Source organism: Tenrec ecaudatus, chromosome 15 (assembly GCF_050624435.1).
Source record: "Tenrec ecaudatus isolate mTenEca1 chromosome 15, mTenEca1.hap1, whole genome shotgun sequence".
Classification (NCBI taxonomy): Eukaryota; Metazoa; Chordata; class Mammalia; order Afrosoricida; family Tenrecidae; genus Tenrec; species Tenrec ecaudatus.
In genome coordinates, this window is record NC_134544.1 from 19176351 (window position 1) to 19195552 (window position 19202).

General features: G+C 53.7%; 1 protein-coding gene across 1 annotated transcript in view; it reads right to left on the reverse strand.

Moving 5' to 3' along the window:
- ONECUT2 (one cut homeobox 2) overlaps positions 1–19202 on the reverse strand; it is a 54289-nt gene extending 35087 nt beyond the window's left edge. Inside the window, exon 1 of the mRNA XM_075532724.1 lies at positions 17651–19202. Coding sequence (XP_075388839.1) covers positions 17651–18884 — 1234 coding nt within the window. The 5' untranslated portion in view covers positions 18885–19202. The remainder of the gene's footprint in view (positions 1–17650) is intronic.

Consider the following 19202-nt stretch of genomic DNA (forward strand, 5'->3'; position numbering starts at 1 on the left):
AAGACAAAGCGGGTACATAGGCAAATGCGAGGAAGAAAGCTGATGGTGCCCAGTTGTCAAAATATATAGAATCTGGGGTCCCATAGGCTGGAAGGTAAACAAGGGGCCATCTAACTGAGAAACAACTAAGCCCACATGGAAAAGGCACACCAGCCTGTGAGATGACAAGGCGTCGAAGGTATCAGGCATCAAAGACCAAAAATAAAAAATTATTGCATTGTGAATGAGGGAGAGTGCAGAGTGGGGACCCAGGGCCCATCTGGGGGAAATTGGACATCCCCTTGCAGAAGGGCTGTGGGGAGGTGACGAGCCAGGCAGAGTGTAGTGTAGCAATGATGAAGTATACAATTTTCCTCTAGTTCTCAAATGCTTCCTCACCCCCACTATCATGATCCCAATTCTACCTTACATATCCGGCTGGACAGGAGGATGTACACTGGCACAGATGGGAACCGGAAATACAGGGAATCCAGGACAGATGAGCCCCTTGGGATCAGTGGTGAGAGTGGCGATATCAGGAGGGTGGAGGGAGGATGAGGGAGATATGGGAAACAGATGACAAGGTCTACATGTAACCTCCTCCCTGGAGGACGGACAGCGGAGAACTGGGTGAGGGAAATGTCGGATGGTGTAAGATATGATAAAAGAATCATTATTTATTAATTATCAAGGGAGAAAGGGGAGGGGGATGAAGGAGGGAGGGGGGAAACGAGGAGCTGATACCAAGGGTCATGTGGAAAGCAGGTGTTTTGAGAATGATGATGGCAACATACGTACGAATGTGCTGGACACAAATGATGTATATATGGATTGTGAAAAGAGATTTAAGAGCCCCTAATAAAATGAGTATATATTAAAAAAAAGCTGAAGTGAGGTGATTGCACTGCTTGGTATTGGAGGCACAGAGCAGTTGGATTGGAATTGGCTAGCTACTCTAGGCAGCACACTAAGACTTGTGCTCAGTCTGGTGGTAATTTCAAGATTGTTAAAAATGAAATTGTTTCGAAATGCATGTCAACTACATGCAATCATCTGGGACTGGAGCTCCCAGAGACTGTTTGTGCCTCCTTTTAGGACCCAGGAGCTGGTGGGCACAATTAGGCAGGACTCAGCTTCGAACTGGGAGGCTGGTGTCAAACTCACCCAACACCCCAAAGGAGGAAGACCTGGAGATCTTCAGTCAAGATAAGAAACATTGCTTCTGAGCTGATTCTGACTCCCAATACCTTACAGGCCAGAGGAGACCTGCCCACGAGGCCTTCCCCAGGCTGCAATTGTTTGCACATCTTTACAGAAGCAGACTCTTGTGTCTTTGTCCTGTAGAGTGGCTGGTGGTTTCGAACCGCTGACCTTTGAGTTAGCAGTGGAACACTTAACCATTACATTCTGTCCTAAAGGTCACTCTGAACCCAGCAGTAGGTGGTCCCTAATGACAACAGCATTAGTTGAGTGCCAACCGGATGGTCCCCATCCGTCAGAACTGCCTCAAGGGCAGCTATGGTCATCACTGGTCTCCATGTGCTGTGCTTTGTACTTTGCCGGGCTCAAGGGAAAATCAGGGGGGTCCCTGCCGGCTATGATCCAGGAGAGGAGGTGTGCTCTCTGCCAGGGGCAGTCTGTGACTGTGCTCAGAGGGAGAGCTGGTCAGAGAGGGCAGCGCCCAGCAGTATGGACTCCTCCTGGCCCCACCTGATACCTTTGGGAGAATGGCAGAGGAGGAGGCAGCCCCAAAGAGACTTGGAGAAAAACTAGAAGAACTTGTGGTCTCTGATACCAGCCATGCCCAGCCTAGGGACTCCAGCGAGAGCGAGGAAACCCTCAGTAGGAGGTGGGCAGGGGAGGCAGTTGCAGATTGAAGGTCCCTCAGAGGTTTCACAGCTGGGCTACTTCCAGTTCTGCCCAACCCTCCTGTCTTAGTCTCAGCATCAAAGGAAACTGGCTCTCCAGGGCGTACATATGACATTCCTACTGCTTGAGCTAACAATGAAGATGCAGCTTATAGAAATGGAATTTAGTGTTGAGGTGGAACATACAGGACTCTTTTTTAAAAGGCAGATGCCTTTCATGGGAGGCATCTCTGTGGTGCATGATCATTAGGCATGCACTTGGATACTATGGATATAATGAATGGTGAAGGAGGAGGCAGACACCAGATCTTTAAAAAGCCGGTCAAATCCATGGGAGAAAACAACTGGGCAACATTTTCTCCACCCGTAAGAACTTTTTTCAGTACTATGTAGGGGAATTGTGTACATTTCCTAAACAGAAAAAGAAAATGAACCACCGAAGGTCAAAGATCTCAAGTTGGTTTGGTTTATTCACATTTTTATGAGAAAGGGGAACAAGGACAAATGAATGAATATGAAAATGCTCGTAGGCAGCTCTTTACAAGTAAATTTCAATCAATAGCAATCTCAGAATTTGCAGTATATCAAGTAGTGGCTATTTAAATGTAAATCTCCGGTTATTGATAATTAAAACCTCTTAAGGAGTGGGGAAGGGGCAGTCCCTCGGATTGGCTGGTGGGATGACTCAGGCTCAATTGTTTTGGGTGGAAGCACAGTTCCAGCTTTGAAGGGAAGCAAAAGGACCTTCCTTGTTGATGACCCCAGTGCGAGCAGGGCTGTCATCGTCTGCGGGTTCTATATCCTGGCAGGTTAACACAGACATCCATTTATCATTATGCAAGCAGAGACTTCTGTCGACTGCCAAAACCTTTATACAAAATAAAAGGCCCTGTGGATGTGGCAGCCCAGTCAGGACAACGTTACAAGACCAAAGGAGCCACTGAGAAGGAAACACATTCAATCCCAACTCTTGCAGCGTGTGGCCTTGTTTTATTAAGACTTCTCCCTGCCTGACTCATCGGGACCCTGCAGGACAGGGCAGAACTGTCTGTGGGTTTCTAAGATGAACTCTTTCAGGGAGTAGAAAGTCTCATCTTTCTCCCGAGGAGCGGCTGGTGGTTTCGAACTGCTGACAGTCCAACTCATCACCCACCACGGCACCGAAGCTGCAGCGATGGTTATAACATGGGCTTCATACATGTGTGTCAAAGGCTATGCTTACTGTCAAATCTGGGTCTGGTGGGGGAGGAGGGTTTTGATTGGGTAACCCAACTACCAAACCATGCCTGTCCGCAGGATTGAGGAAACTGCTGGCTTCGAAGCATGTCGGGTTAATTCTAAACAAGTTCACAGACCCGATTCAGGCATCTTCCTGCTCAGTTTTTAGAGCGACGGGTTGGGTGGCGTTGAGATACCAGAAAAATGACTGTTTTTATCCCCCCAACATGGAGTGCAAATTGCTTTGGATCTCCCCATTGTTCACACAAGAGCCACTTGGAATTGTCCAGGGCTGAAAGCCTTCCCGATCATACCCCTGACTTCCCTTTAATGGGGACTTGCTTGTCTGTTCCGAGGCCCCACCTATCTGAGAACCACACCAGCCCTGTATCAGGCCTAACCTAAAGTTCCTTGGGTGGGGGTAGGGGGCTGGGGGGTGGGGTGGGGGTGGTGGCAATGTTCTACATTTTAATTAGCTTTGGGAAGTCAAGAGTCATCTCAGTCGAAACCCCAAGAGCTGTGCATTTCCCCTTCGCACGCACCAAAAAGGCCCCACCTGGCCCTTTCCTGGGGAATAAAAAAGCCAATGAAGCAGCACAGCCTGATTGAAAAAGGCCCGAGTCAGGGGTCAGCGCCTCGTGTCAGCTCTTATCCCGGTCAGGCCAGATGACTCCATTGTGTGGCCTGAAGGACCTTTGTAGGGAGGCCTGTTCCCTGGGTGCATCCTATCACCGAGGATGCTCAGAAAGCAAACCCCGCTTCCAAACTTAGGGCCATGGTGAGCATCCCAGGAGTGAGGCCTCCCTGTGACCTAGCTGCCGGTGGAATGTGAGAGTGCTGGTTAGCTGCCCTGTTCTCCAACCCCGAGAGTGTGCAGGTGGGAAAACAAAGGGTCCATTTATGTGTCCACGATCAACCTTGACAGGAAATCCTAAATCTGAATTTGCAGTGGGTCCCTGCAGCAGGCAGCAGCGGGGAGAATGAGTGCCCTCTCCCTGCCCTGGGCAGGGCCAGTGCCTTTCCTCTCGGAAGGACCGTTTCTTCTTCTTTTATGACTATCTCTGCCTTCACATAGCAAACCCAGAGGTCACTGGCGCGAAAGGAACCTCTTGGGCCCTGTGTGATCTGCGGTGCCAAGGCGCTGGGAATCCGCGTCCACTGAGAGGTTGAACCCCAACAGAAAGGTTTTTTTCTTTTTTGTGCCCAGGAAGAAGCCGGTGGGAAGGCTGCGCTGGCGGCGCTCCGTGGCGCTGTTCGTGGTGCTGAACCGCACGCGTTGGCCCGGAGGCAGCAGCAGGCCATTCTGCCGGCGCTCAGGCAGCCAAGGCGTTTCGGGCTGGGATCGACGCCGCCCCGCGCTGCACTGCTCCAGCTCCGTCCACAGCTTGACTCCCAGCTGGCAGGCTGACTCCCTTCTTTGCCATTGCAAAACGGCTACTTTTGGCTTTTTCTCTTCCTGTGGGGTGGGCAGGTGAGGAGTTGCAGGTTGGGCCTATCTCTTTGGAGACAAGCTTTCCCAGTGATGATCATTCTCCCCACTATCCCCTCCATCCTCTATACCATTGTTTACCTTACTGCCCCCTCCGCCGAGCCATCTCTCTGGCGGGAATGGTTATATTTCTCTGAGCTCTTGCGGACGGATACTGGGCTTTCCTCTAACCCTCCATCCCCAAGCACTTTCCTTTCAGCGGAATGCCAGCACTTCGCTGTGTGCTGGGCAGACCGGGTGAGCTCTCCTTTGCAAGAAATCGGAAGAGGCAGAAGCTAGAGCCTCAAACTACTGGGAGTGGGTACCTTATGCGATGTATAGGATGATAACGTTTGCATCAGGCAATGGTTCAAAAGGTGGAGATGGTGACACAGATAATAAGCAGTAGGTGTGGGTCTTATGGGAGGTGCTGGGCTGACTACAGATGGAAGACTCCCAGCAGGTGGCACCCTTGCTCCAGGTGGCAACCTCAACTGCCCTCTTCAACTCTGCCTCCAAGCGTCCTTCCACCAAACTAACCCCAACCTCCTTTGCAGGCCCGTCCTCCTCCAGATCCCAGCCTGTATTCCCCCTCAAAGTACCCTTTGCACAATTCTATTCACTGAAATGTTAGAAAAGGAATCTAAATTGAAAAAAAAAGGCACGTCCCTGGGAAGACTTTCTTTCTGGTTGTGATTGATGGCACTCAGATCAAAATTGTTTAATCATCAATAACATGATTCAGCAGTTGGGAAATGTAAACAACTTGTGCAACTGTGCGCTTTGGTCAAAGCCCTCTGGGAGTGGGGGGTGGTTGCCGGACTCTGGGCTGGACCAAGCCTAGGGAGGGCAGGGCCACTGGGATGTCCCCTCCCCTCCCACCAGGGCAGAGCTGGCTGCGCTTCCAGCCTGACTGGCGTGACCTTTGGTTTGTGCAGCACACACGCAGTTGGGTTGGGGTTAATGGCACTTTGCAGGGAGCTCCAATTGAGTAAACAAAAATGAAAAAAAAAAAAAAAAGCCTTGCCCTGTTCTAATGGAGCACATTCTTCTGAGGCCTACGCCTTGGTTCAGTCCCCTGCAGCTGGGCTGTAGGTCCATGTCACCACTAAAGCAATCAGCCAATGAGAAAAGCCTTCTTCCCCCAGGGGCGACTCGAGGATTTTGTTGCTGTTTCTCTCCTAGGCTTTGGGATTTTGTTTTAAATTGGCAATCCAACTTGATCTGAACCTCTTGCATCAGACTCCAGGATGAGCTTGGAGAAATGGCGTGTTTGCTGAGTGTGAGATTTTAAGGGGCCTGGTCCCTTGTTCAGCCCAGCTTGGAGAGCATGCTGCTTCCTGTTCAATTAGCCTGAACCATCGCTGAACTGTGCCCTTTGAACTCGCTGGGTAGATAAATACATTAGCTCACCTAAGGAATCGTTAATATTTTTCAATCACATAAAACAAACATAAATGTCCTAAAACAGCCCAAGAGATAGCCAATTAGAAATAGCTCATGTACCATGTTGGGGAAAAAAAAATCACAAGTGGTTATAAATAATATTATTGCTAGAGAGAAAAAAAAAGAGTGGGGAAGAAATGAAATGGATTTCACCAACAGTTCTGGAGTCAAAGAGAACTTGCACTTTCTATCTGCAGCAAGAGGGATGTCATTGCTACTAGATGCCAACCAGTCAGTTGGCTCATTGTGACCTGATGCACAATGGATCAGAACCCTGCCTAGTCCTGTGCCACCTTCAAATTTGTTGCTACATTTAAGCCCATTGTTTCAACCAGTGTCAATTCATCTCATCCAGTATTTTCTTTTTTGTTCTACTTTACCAAGCATGATGTCCTTCTCCAGGGAATGGTGCATCCTGATAGCATGTCCAAAGGACATGGCATCAAGTCTTACCATCTTCGATTTAAAGGAGTGTTCTGACTGTACTTCTTCCAAGACAAATCTGTTCTAGGCGGTCCACGGTACTTTCGATCTTCTTTGAAAAAACAAAGCAAACACCTCCCTGCCGTCGAGTGGATGCCAACTCATGGAGACCATAGAGGGCAGCGTAGAACTAGAACTGCCCCCTATGAGTTTCTGAGACTGTAACTATGTATGGGAGTAGAAAGCCCTGCCTTTCTCTCCTGGAAAGGCTGATGGTTTCTAACTGTTGACCTTGTGGATTGTAGCCCAACGTGGAACCACCCGGGCTCCTCTCAACATTCATAGAGAACACTGTAATTCAACGGCACCAATTCTCCTTCGTTAGATCTTCCTACTCATTGCCCAACTTTCCCATATATACGGGGCAATCAAAAATACGATAGCTTGGATCCTGAGTCCTCAAAGTGACTTTTTGCTGTTGTGGTGGTGGTGGTGGTGGTGATGGTGGTTTGAACACGTTAAAGAGGTCTTGTGCAGTAGATTTGCCTAATGTAAGCTGTCATTTGACTCTTTGATTCTTGCTTCCTTTGGCACTGCTTGCAGATCCAAGTAAAATGATGTCATTGACAATTTCAATCATTCCATCATTGATGATGATGTTGCCGGTTGGTCTAGTTGTCAGGATTTTGGTGTCCTGAAGGCTGTCGTCCTTGATCTCCATTAGTAGGTGCTTCACGGCTTTTTTTGATTTCTGCAAGGTGAGGCTGGATCATCAGCATATTACAGGTTATTAATGTCCCTTCCTCCAATCTTGATACCAAATTTGTCTTCCTGTCGCGCAGTTTCCCGGACTATCTGGTCATCATAAAGACTGGATAAGGATGGTAAAAGAATACAGCCCTGATACCTATAATCCCTGCTTTTGAACTACCGAGAACCCCCCTCTTATATTGGAATGGCTGCCTCTTGGTCCAAGTACAGGTTCTGCATGATCACAATTACATGTTCAGAACATCCCATTCATCGCAAAGTTATCTGTTAGATGCCCACAGTGGAGTGCCTTCACATAGACAGTGAAGCTCACATGGTTGTCTTCTGGTATTCTCTGCTTCCAACCCACTTCTATCTCACATCAGTAATCTACCCCTTGTTCCACAACCTTGTCTGCATCCAGCTTGCCTTTCTGGCAGTTACCTGCCGAGGTACTGATGTGGCCATTAAAAAAAATATTTTCAGCAAAGCTTTACTTCTATGTAATATGAATGATATTGTTTGAAAATGTCTTCAATCTGTTGGGTCTCCTTTCCTAGGCACAGGAACAAATGTAGAGCTCTCTTCCAGTTGGTTGGTCAGGTAACTGTCCTGAAATTTCATGACATAAATGAGTGAGCACTTCCAGCACTGAAATTAGTGTTCCACCAGTTCCTGGAGTCTAGTGTTTTGCCAATGGACTTTTTCCTTCAATATGGTCCTGGGTAATATGCTTCTCCCTGAAATGGCTGGATACCGACCAATTCTTTTTGGTACAGGGATTGTGTGTTCCATCTGGCTCCTCTTGTTCCTGGGTCAGTCAATATTTTTCCACAGAAACTTTCATAATAGTAGCCCCAAAGTTGACTTTTCTTCAGTTCCTTCAGCTCCAGGTTTGCTGACCACGTCCTTCTCTTTTGGCTTTGTAACTCCAGCTCAAGTCATTCTTTGCAGTCTTACATTCTGCTCCGCTCTTTTTCATCACCGTTTCTTCCACGTGCTTTAGCTATTCTATGCTCAGAACCAAGTTTCAGAGTCTTTTCTGTTATTCACTTTGATCTGTTCTTCCATTCTTTTCTTGTTATATGTTGTCCCCGATGCCATTGCTTAACTTGCCAGGTTTCTCCAGTCATTACTGCTCCAGGCACCGAATCTATTGTTGTGGTGGTCTCTAAATTCAGAGTCAGGTGGGACAGACTCAAGATTGCACGGTGGTTGTTGCGGATTTATTTTCATTTTCTTCAGCTTCAACTTGAATGTGCGTATGAGCAATTGATCGGCGTTTCATAGTTGGTCCCTGGACTTGTGCTGATGGACAACATTGAGCTACAGGAAGCTGAACAATGTTTAACAATTTCTATTCCATCTACACTGCCCTATAAGAAAAGTTATACCTTACTCTTCGGCTAGTTTCCACCCACTTCCATTAGAAGCCCTCTCCCTTCTGGAGCAACCTTGGTGTCCAAGCTGTGGTACAGCATCCCAAACATACCATCCCTGGGGAGCATTCTATCCCTGGTCTGCTACAAATAATCCAAAATAATTATTGGCGAAGTATCACTGGTTTTAAGTGAGCTTGCCTAAATGGACCAAGCTAATGGCCCGATTGAAGTCATTTTGCAGGAGAAAAATTATGTTCCTAAGACACTGGGATGGTGCACATATAAACAGATTTTCTTTTGCGGTTGGGGAGAGGGAAGGAAATACTAAATGCATCTATTCTGCCTTTACCTCTGCGTGTCACCTTAGGAGAATGAGAGAATCATCCCCTGCCCCGTCATTTCCTATTTCAATTTGATTTCATTTCACTTCCCACAATTCTGCCTCCTGACCCCTCCCCTCCCACTCCCTTTTCATTTTTGTTTGGGTTGGAGTGTGGGCTTAATGCCCAGCTATCCTAGATGAGAACACTTAAAGGAACATCACAAGCGCGAAGGGTAAATCTATTGAACGAGGGTCTTTAACTATGTGGTTTCCTTAAAGGGAAAGGTTGGATCAATAGGATCGATATGAAAGGTTTCCCTGGCCCTGCATAAAAGGGTAAGGGCTTCTCATTTCACTGGTTTAACTTGACTCTCTGACAAATGCAAATCAATGGATCTGTGTCTACAACAGATTCCCTAACAGACTCAATTTAGGCAAAGCCCAGTGCCTCACCCTGAGGGCGGGGCAGCCAAGCTTGTCCCAGGGGCTGCTCCAGGGCCCAGCTTTACGCTCAAGGTCCTAGGATGGGGGTGGGAGATGGGCTTGGAGCAGCGAGGGGCAGGCTAGCCAGGATCACCAATCAGCCTAAATGAAGGGGTTTGCTGACCACCTTCAGAGGAGAGCCTGCTGCCCAGGGCGTCTCCAAAGAGGGTGGAAAACAATGCAATGCCAGAGAGGATCTTCCAAAGATGTCGCTGCCACATGAAAAAGAAGCCCGCATGCCTGGGATCTGGTCAGCCAGCGCCCCGGGCTTCCCGGCCAGCCGTATAGATCTGGAGGGCTGACAGGACTGAAGAAGCCGCAGTGAAATATTGACCACTGGAGCAGCTCGATGCTTGAGCTCTAGGAATGTGCTTTCTGCCCTTTCTTTGGTGGTAACTGGTTCGTCTTTACAATGACAAGGTAAACCACCAACACCGTGGGTTCTTTCCCTTTCATTTTACCTTTCCCTTTAAAAATGTGATGCTTTCCAGAGATTACATGACTTCGAGTCAATACCAGTTACAGAGAAATTATTTTTCTTCCTGCAGGAGAAAGTATATGTATATTTGATTACGCAAGCCAAAGTCCAATGCTGATTAAATTACGGTGGAGGTGTGCTTCCAACCCAAACAAAGTCTGCTTTCTCCAGGAGAGTAATGGGTCCTCAAACGGTGAGCGAGGCGCCGACATGGAATGCAGATTCTTCTTCCCTCTGGGATGGTGGGGTGGGGGTGGGGATTTATTTTTCCATAACAAATGCTCACTGCTTCTAGGCAACCTGCTCCCCAGATGGGCGGTCTACATCCACATGGCCCACAGCCTGCCCCAAGCTCTACAACACCAGGCATCAGAGGAGTTGGGTTACCTGCTCTTTAACACTAACCTGTGCCCATTTCCCAGGCTCGGCCTTGAACTGGAAGCGTGGACAACAAAAAGCAGCCTTTCCCAAAGGCACTGCAGTCCCCTGGAAGAAAAGACTAACTCTCCTGAGAAAATAAGCTGCTCTGAGCAGGCTCAGCACCCTGAGACCGGCCACCTGACATCATTAATGGTCTCCTGGGGTTCTTCATAATGGACTCTTCCACTAAGAAAAGGAAAGGTATCCCCAGGGGTCAGGAAAAATGGGGGCACCTAAGAAGTCCCTGGAGGTGCAATGGTTAAGCCTGTCCTTCCGTGGCTGCTAGCTGAAAGGTCAACGGCTCCAGCAACCAGTGGGTCTGTGGGAGGAAGGGCCTGGTGATCTGGTCTCATAGAGACTGTAGCCTAGGAAACCTGCTAGGTGTCAGGAGCCACTTGAGGGCACATGGCATGTCGCACAAGAGTGTGTTAAACTACGATTTGACAGGTTTGCCGGTTTGACCCCTCGGAGTAGCCTCGGAAGAAAGGCTGGAGCTCTGCTCCCAAAAGGTGACACACAGCCTCAAAAGCCCCATGATGCACAGTCCTGCTCTGAGCAGATGGGGTCGCCGTGGGTCAGAATCAAGGTGAAGGTCACGGGTCGCCGTGGGTCAGAATCAAGGTGAAGGTCACGGGTTGGGTTCTTATTGTGGTGGTCATTATTACTGTGGGAGGAGGGTTGGGAAGTCCCTGGGTGGTGCCAGCAGTTAATGTGTTCTGCTGCTCAATGAAACACTGGTAGTCCATAGCTTTCCAGAGGGTACCTCAGAAGAAAGGACTGGTGATCTACGCGCCCCCCCCCCAATCAGTTTACTCCAGTTCTACTCTGACGCATACGAGATCACCACCAATCAGAATCCACTCAAGGCCAACCGGTTGGTTAGCTGATTAAAGAGGTCAGAAGTCAGCTTGGCCCAGAGAGTCTGAGGATGAGGGTGGAGACTCTAAATTCTCACCCCCTCTGAGATTCCTTTACCTACTATTCCCACCTGCCTTCCTTTTTTGGGAAGAACCCAGAAATGAACCCTGCTCCTCTTCGGAGCTTTTTATTTCTCCAAGGCTGACAACCCCTGCCCCTCTTCAGGATTCCACTTTGTGAGAAGGCAGCCCCTGCCCCTCCCAGGGAGAGCCTGGCTGGACACTGGACTGACCAGTGCGTCCTTCAGGAGGATACCTCACAGCCTGCTCCTCCTTTCTCAGCTCCCCCACCCCACCCCTCACCTCTTGATGGGCTTCCTGTCGAAGCAGGTGTGTAAAGGTAAGCAAACCTGGCCGGCAATCACATGCAGGTGACCTGAAATGGGGCCTTGCTTAGTTAAGCTCTCAGCACTTCCAGGGGCCTACACTAGGAAACTGAGGCCCTTGCAGAGACCATGGCTCGGGGCAAGGAGGGGATGGTGCTTCCCCAAGAGAATGGGACATCTGCTCCCAGCCTTGGAGAACCCTAGAGAAGCTGGGGGCTTGGTTTACCTCCTACCCCCGTGCTCATCGTTCACCAGGCATGCCCTCCCCTTGGGATTCTAAAATGGGAGCAGGGGTGGACAGTCTAAGATCCCAACCTCCAAAGGCCCAGGCGCCCATGGGGGGAGGGGGCCAGCTGTCTTCCAGATCAGAAGGAAACCACCCACTCTCCCTCTCTCCTTAACTGGAGCCCTATCACATGACCAATCGGATGGTTTTAGGAGGGGGGTGAGGGGCAAGCTTCCACTGGGAGTCCAGGCAGGGTCAATGCGCCTTCTTTCCAGGGGTTTGGGGGGGGGGTCACTGGTAGGGCGATGAAGGTCCATCTTTGGGGGCAGAAATCCCCCCACACACACACACCCTCCCCGCGCGCCACAGCTCAAGGCCGAAGGCGCTCTCAAAGAAAACCTCTTCCTGCTAAACGCAGTCCTTCTCTTCAAGGAGAAGCTTAACTTTCTCCAACCGCTGGGTTTCTAAGTTCGAAACACCAGCGTGATTTAGTTCCCAACGCCCCCCACCCGGACCCCCGGGCCCCGCTGCCGCTAGACTCTGCCGTAGCTCTCGGTTTCCCAGCAAAATGCATCCCGGCATTCCTTCCATAAGCAACGAGTCACCATTTTGGGGAACGGGGTAGGCGTCCCCCAGATAAATACTTATAAGTTCAACAGCGACTTCCCAGAGAGTAGCCTCAATCCAGGGGCTGGCTCGGAGATGCCTGGGGCTGAGCGAGCGGAGGGGGAGGTGGACGGGGCGCAATGCTCCCCAGGCCTTCCCTGCGCCTCCGCCTCCTCCTCCTCGCCAGCCGCCCCTCCGTCCTTCCCTGGTGGGGCCGGCGCGTGGGCCCAGAGCAAATTCCTGCCACTGCCACGCCTAGAGAGCCGCAGCCCAGACGCCCCCGCCCGCCCCTTACCCCTACCCCTAGCAGCGTTCAATTGTCCTGCAGACGCACCTGCGCATTAGTTCTTCCAGGGAGACTTACTGAAAGTCCTGAGGCGCTGCGCTCCTAGCCATCGGTTTCAGCGCAGTCATTTCTCAACTCGAGTTGGTCGGTTAACTCCGTACGGGAAGGAGACTGGATTTCGAACCCATGGGGCTTCCCTGAGTAGGTGGAAAGGAGGAGAGACTCCGCCCCCCTCAACACCCCTTGGGTCTGATGTACCACGTGCAGTCGAGGGTCGGAACGAGCGCAGGGGTTGTGTTGCGACTGTGAGATGCCTGAGCAGGCTGCACATCCCGAGGCCGGCTGGCGAGGAGCGGGAAGCAAGGTTAAGGTGCCGGGACGGACCATTAGCTGGGCGCCCGCTCTGGAGAGGACCCGGAGGCCGCTCGGGTTTGGGCCTGCCCTGGAGAAGCTACCCGGGACTTCGGCTCTGGTCTGGGCTGGGGCGTGGAGGGAGCGCTGCTGGGAAGAGCGAGCCGTCGGGCTTACTGGAAACACGCCGGATCAGGTTCCAGATCAATGAAATCTGGGTCCGCACGTTTACGTTATTGTTGCCAGCATTAATGCTCTTTTAATCTTCCAAACATTATCAGCATCGATCTCCCTCCATATACACATTTGTTTGAGAAAGTGACATAACCACACGGTGGACAGCTAGGAATAAAAATAAAGGCGCAGCCTCGCGCGTCCCAGGCGCCTGGCGGCCTGAGCTCAGGCTCCCGCCCAGCTCCGGCTCCTGCGCCGCCCGCTCACGCCCACCTGACGGCGTGCCCGGGAGGGACTCTGGAGGCTCCTGAGGCTCCAGGAACCCAGGGCAGCCGCAAGCTTTTCCCTTATTGATCTAAGCAGCTATCCAGCAAACACATCGCCCCCGTTCAGTCCTGGCAAGGGTTGCATTCGGCCTCCCTCCCAGGCTCGGATCCCCCACTAAGCAGCCAGGGACCAGTGGGGCTGGTTAAGGTGCCCCAGGCCCGCACAGCGGAGAAAGGATGGATGGGGAGGCTGGGCTGCGCAGGAGGACCAGGTACCCACCCTTCCGAGGTGCTCGCCGACCCCAGGTCAGGCAGAGGACGTCCCCTGAACTAAAAAAGACCCATGGCCAGCCGTGCTGGCCGTGTCCCACTGTCCCACTGTGTCCCCACACTGGGTGGCCCCACACTAGCGACAGCTCCTGCAGGGACAGGCGGGACTCAGTCTCCTCAGACTCCTAGGGGCCTGAGGCTTGGAGGGGCTCCGCTCTGCCTTCACGGCTTGGAGAACACCTGGCCACCCAGACTTCCGTTTTCCTTCGTGGGCAGGTGGGGGGGAATGGGGGTGTCCTTGAGATTATCTCAGCTCCCTCTAGTGCTTCCTTCAGAGACCTTTGGGGCTCAAACTCCGGGAATGTCTGTGCTTGAAACCGCAGTTGTCTTCACCGCCTCTTACTGGACAATTGTCCTTCCAGGGCAGGCCCGCAGGACACCACTTCCTAACCTGGCCACCCTTCACATACAAGTCCAGCACAGTTGTATGGTCTCCCCTCTGAAGCCTCCCCTCAGGCTGGAGACACGCCTACCAACCTCTGGCAAACAATACAGGGTGGCCAGTTGGAAAGGGCTTATTTCTTGGGGCAGGTCTGGGACGCGTTTTCAGGAAGGAAGGTGTGTGATGCTTAGGTGCTTCTTGTGCCCCTGACTGACTGGGCCTCTGGAAGCACCCAGAGAGGCCACCCGAAGACCAAAAAGGGAAGTTCAAAGAGGACCAGTCTGGCAGGATGGAGGCACAGCCTGGGCCTTGGAAGCCAGAAGCAGTAGTCCCAGGATCCCAGGCTGGTTGAACCCCTAGGGCCCAACTGCAATAGGGCCCAGAGTGCAGCCCAGTCTGGCGGGGATTCTGATCAATCAATACTCCTGGCAGGGAAGGCCTCCCTTTTCTTCTCCATTTGCTCCCATTCCCTAGCGATCAGAGCACATAATACCTACTTACCAGGCCCAGCTTCTGCGCCAGTGTCTGAAGAGACTGATCTACTGACCCTGAACTGAAAAGCCTCCTATGTAATAATAACCACTCAACACACTTGTAGTTGCTGATAGAATGGTCAGATAAAAAGGCTAAAGCTCTTGTCCCTTTTCAATAGGGGGTAATAAAACAGACACACATTTGAATGCTTGAGCAAAGCAGTGTGTGGGTGTGTGTGGTGGGGGTCGGCAGGAATTTCCCACTCCCTGGAGGAGACCTTGGAGTGGCTGGCGCAGTGGTTCTAAGCGCTCACCTGCTCCAGGAGAAAGATGTGACAGTCTTCTCTAGTAGAGATGTACAGCCTTGGAACCCCTGTGGGTTCTCTTCTGTCCTATAGGGTTGCTGGGAACCAGAACCAACTGCAGGACAGTGGGGTGGGAGACTTGGGCATCCCCTCCACCCCCAACAATTTCAGTGCCTGTCTCAGAAACATAGCTTGGGCAGCCCTGGGCCCCCTCCTCTTCTCCATAAGGTTTCCATGATTTAGGCTCATAGCAACCCTACCGGGGCAGATTAGAACCACTCCTTAGGGTTTCCAGACTGTAAATCTTCACCAGAGCATCCAACCGTTCTTGCTCTAGTGGGACAGAGGGTGGGTTTGAACCGCCCACCTCATGGTTAGCAGTCCAAAGCTTAACCCTCTAGCCACAGGATGCCTGCAGTAATACTTGAGGCCCTTGCAAAAAGGTCCACTGCTCTAAAAAGCAACGCAGCACTTTCTCCACCTCAGTTGGAAACCTACACAGGCTGAAGAAGGCATGTGCTTTTAAAGCTCTGTTCTTTGCGCTGCTGGCGGGAGGGGGCGGCAGCGCTCTGAGATGAGCCCACGTAGAAGAGCTGTCATCCTCTCTTCCACCAAACCCCCCACCCACTCAAAGACCAGAGACCAAGTTCTCTCTGCCCCCGCCGCCCCTCCCCCACCGGGTGCCCAGGAAGGAAACTAGTGCTATAGCTCACCCAAGGGGGCTGGGGATTTTTCTGGGGGCCTAACACAAAGGGTACCCATTGTTCAGAATCACCAGTGAGTAGGCCCTCCGTTTCTTTTTCACTGCTCCCTCCATTAACTGCTTAACGTTTGCCAAAAACTAAGAGGAAATGGCGATAGAGCGGAAGAAAGACAGTTCGCACACCCACACGCACTGCATGGTGAAGAGCTGCTCGCTGGTTTGGGGGAAGCGCTCTGGGGAGAGCTGTTTTGTTTTGTTTTGTTTTTACCTTCTGAGATCAAGACCGCGGGCCATTGGGGTCTAGGAACGAACAGCGGGCAAAGGGGTAGGTGAGGAGGTCGGAGCGGAAACGGCCCCCTTGGCAGTCCTAGTCCTAGCCTCAGCTATCCCCGGCGTACTAGCGTGCACCCAATGAGCCAAGCTCTAGCAAAGCCACGGAGGACGCCAGCGGGAACTTGACTTTAGCCCTGGGGAGGAGCGCCTTGTGAGGTTGACTAGGAAGGCGCCCCCCCAAGATCTACACCTATGCAAATCACTGTCAACACGAATTGTCCCCCGGACCACCTACCGACCCCAGAGATATCGCCCCAGCCCCACCAAAGCAAGCCTTCCTGGCTTGTAGACCCGTATTGTGTGAGTGGGGGACGGGCGGGGGAGGGGCTGGATACTTCGCTCCCCAGAGCAGGCAGTGGGATCTTGGGAGCAGCTCGGCCACGACTCCCAAGCAGGATGTGTGCGCACAAAAGCAGGCAAATGCGTGCCAGCCGCAGCCAGGGCTCTGTCTCCCTATTTCTCCAGCGCCCGCAGCCCACACAGGAGGCTTCTGTGCTCCAAGAACAATAGAGGGCTGTACCTCGCGGCTCGGCCGCTAGAGGAGGCACAAAGAGCCCAGCCGGCTTCTGAACAATGTACCCGGCGCGTCCACCCGTCCCCTCCCGCGGGCCGCCGGCCCTCCCCGCCGCCGCGCAACGCGCACAATCAGCGCCCCGCTTAATGCAAAGGCGGGGCTTGCAGCCCGCGGCGGAGATGCATTAAGTAACCTGCATCTTAATTTCTCGGCATCTCTCCCGTCAGCGCCTGGTCTCTCCCGGAGCCCCAGCCAAACGCTGGGAGCCGGGCGAAGGCGGCTGACGAAGGAGACTGGGCACTTTTCGCTCGTCTCTCTTCCTTGGTGTCCCCAAAGCCAGTGAAGGTGGCAGTCCCAATCGGCTTCTGGGCACCCTTCCCTAGGCGTGGCAGGAGCACCTGAGCTTGCCGGAGCCCGCGCTTTCAGTCCTGCCCGGGGCGGAAAGTCCCCGCGCCAATGCCAAGGCCGGTGCTGGGCTCCGAGAGCATGGGGTGACCTAACCTCCCATCCCCTAGCGGGGGCACGGGTAGAGCTCCCGCTTTTGACTGAACAAGTTTGCCCGGTGTGGTGGCTAAGAGAGTGGGAGGTAGGTTTTTTCCTTCTAAAAGAGAAAAAAAAAAACCAAAAAACCCTGGAGTGTCTTCATATAGGGAGAGAAGAAAGAAGCCTGGAAAGCGAAAATGTATTGTCTACCCAAAGGGTTCAAGTGCACAGGTTTAGAATAAAGGCAGTCCCCGACTCCCTGAGTCCTGGAAAGAGGGCTCCTAGCGGACTACTCGACCCCCGCACCCCCCTCCCACTACCGAGCATTGTCGGAAGGAGGTAAGGGGAGTGCTGGCCCTTTGGAGGAAGGCCAAGTGAAATGAGTAGAGGTCGGTCAGTGAAGGCTCGGGGAAGAGAGAGGTTGAAGAGAAGGGGGGGGGGGGAGAGAGAGAGAGAGAGAGAGAGAGAGAGAGAGAGAGAGAGAGAGAGAGAGAGAGAGAGAGAGAGAGAGAGAGAGAGAGAGAGAGAGAGAGAGAGAGAGAGAGAGAGAGAGAGAGAGAGAGAGAGAGAGAGAGAACAGTAAAGGAAGAGAAAATGGTAAAAGGAAAGAAGGTAGGAAGAGTATGAGGGAAGAGATGGACAGCGAGCGAACCGAGAGAAGGGGTGAGTGCCCTGACCCAGGCAACATCGCCAGGAGCCCTCTCCCCAGCAGCCTGGCCCGGGGACTGCCGGGCTTACCTGCCAGGCGTAAGGCGGACATGCGCTGGAACTCAGGCTCCTGTAGCCACTTCCACATCCTGCGGAAGGTCTCCCTGCCAGATTTGAGTTTACTCCACGGTTTGGGGTTCCGGAGCAGGTCGGAGAGAGTCCCCTGAGAGCGACACAGCACCCTCTGCGCGAAGATGGCCTGCGGGATGCTGTAGCGCTTCAGCTCGGCGGTGATGCGCTGGGCTACCTCCTTGGTGTTGATCTCTTCCAGCTGGCCCGACGTGGCCACCTGCGAGCCCGACGAAGACGAGGGCGGCCGCTCGCGACTGGGCGCCAGCACCGGCCCGTGGGATTGAGCGTGGCCCGGGTGGTGCAGGCCGTTGAGGTGCGACATCATGGCCGCGGGCGGGGTGCCCAGGCCGCGAGACAGGTGCTGCTCTCCGCGGGTCAGCATGGCAGTGTGATGCGCCTCGAAGTTGGGGCTGAGCATCTTGTCGTGGCCCGGCGGCCCATAGTTGGGCAGGCTCTGCTGCGCGTTGTGCAGGCCGCCCAGCCCGTTGCCCAGCGGCGTGGCAGCCAGCGGGGACAGGCTCTGGCCCATGCCCGGCATCTCCTTGTAGGGGCTGTAGAGGTTGTTCATGGCCGGGAGCCCGCGCTCGTCGCGCATCAGGGTGAAGCTGCCGCTGACGTTGCCCGACAGGCGCTGGTGGTGGTGGTGGTGGTGGTGGTGGGGATGGTGGTGCGGGTGCGGGTGATGGAACTTGTCCGACACGGTGGAGATGGGCGGCAGCGGCTGGAGCGGCGTCAGCGTGGTGTAGGTGTTACTCATGCCCATGCCGGGCGGGGACGAGTCGCAGGACATGCTCATGGCGTGGTGTAGCGGGATAGAGAGCTCAGGTCGGTAGTCGCCGCCGTCCAGGATCGAGGCCATGCTGGTGACCATGGCCGAGCGCGACGCCGCCGCCGCCGCCGCCGCTGCCGCCGCGGTGCCCAGCTCCTGGTGCGCCGTTGGCGGCGGCGGCGGGCCCCGCAGCGAGCCGGCGGCGCCGCGGCCCGCGTGGTGGGGGCTGGGGCTGGCCAGCAGGTCCTGCTCATGGCCCGGTCCCCCGCCGCCGCCCCCGCCGCCCCCGCCGCCGCCCCCGCCGCTGCCGCCGCCGGCCGGCCCGTGCAAAGTGCCCAGACTTTCCATTGTCAGCTCCGGGTTCATGGCGCAGCCTTCTAGGTCTTTGGTGAGGCATCGATAGGCGGTGTAGGCAGCCTTCATTCAGTCCATCGGGGCCCGGGGGCGGCGGGGGCGGCGGGGACGGCCGGCAGGCTGGCGAGGCGCGCGTGGCGGGCTCCGCCGCGGGGCCAGAGGCGCGAGTGCGGGAGTGTGTGTGCAGGGGCGCGTGCGTGCGGTGTGCGCCCCGGGCTGCGGGCGGGCGGCGCGCCCGGGTGGGGGTGGGGAGGGGACCGGCGGGGTGTGCGTGCGGGTGAGGGGCGGGGGCGGGAGGAGGGTGGGATCACCGGGCCCCGCCGCTCGGGCCGGCGCGCTGCCTCGCCATGTCCGAGCCCGCTCCGGAGCCGACGTCTTCTGTTTGGG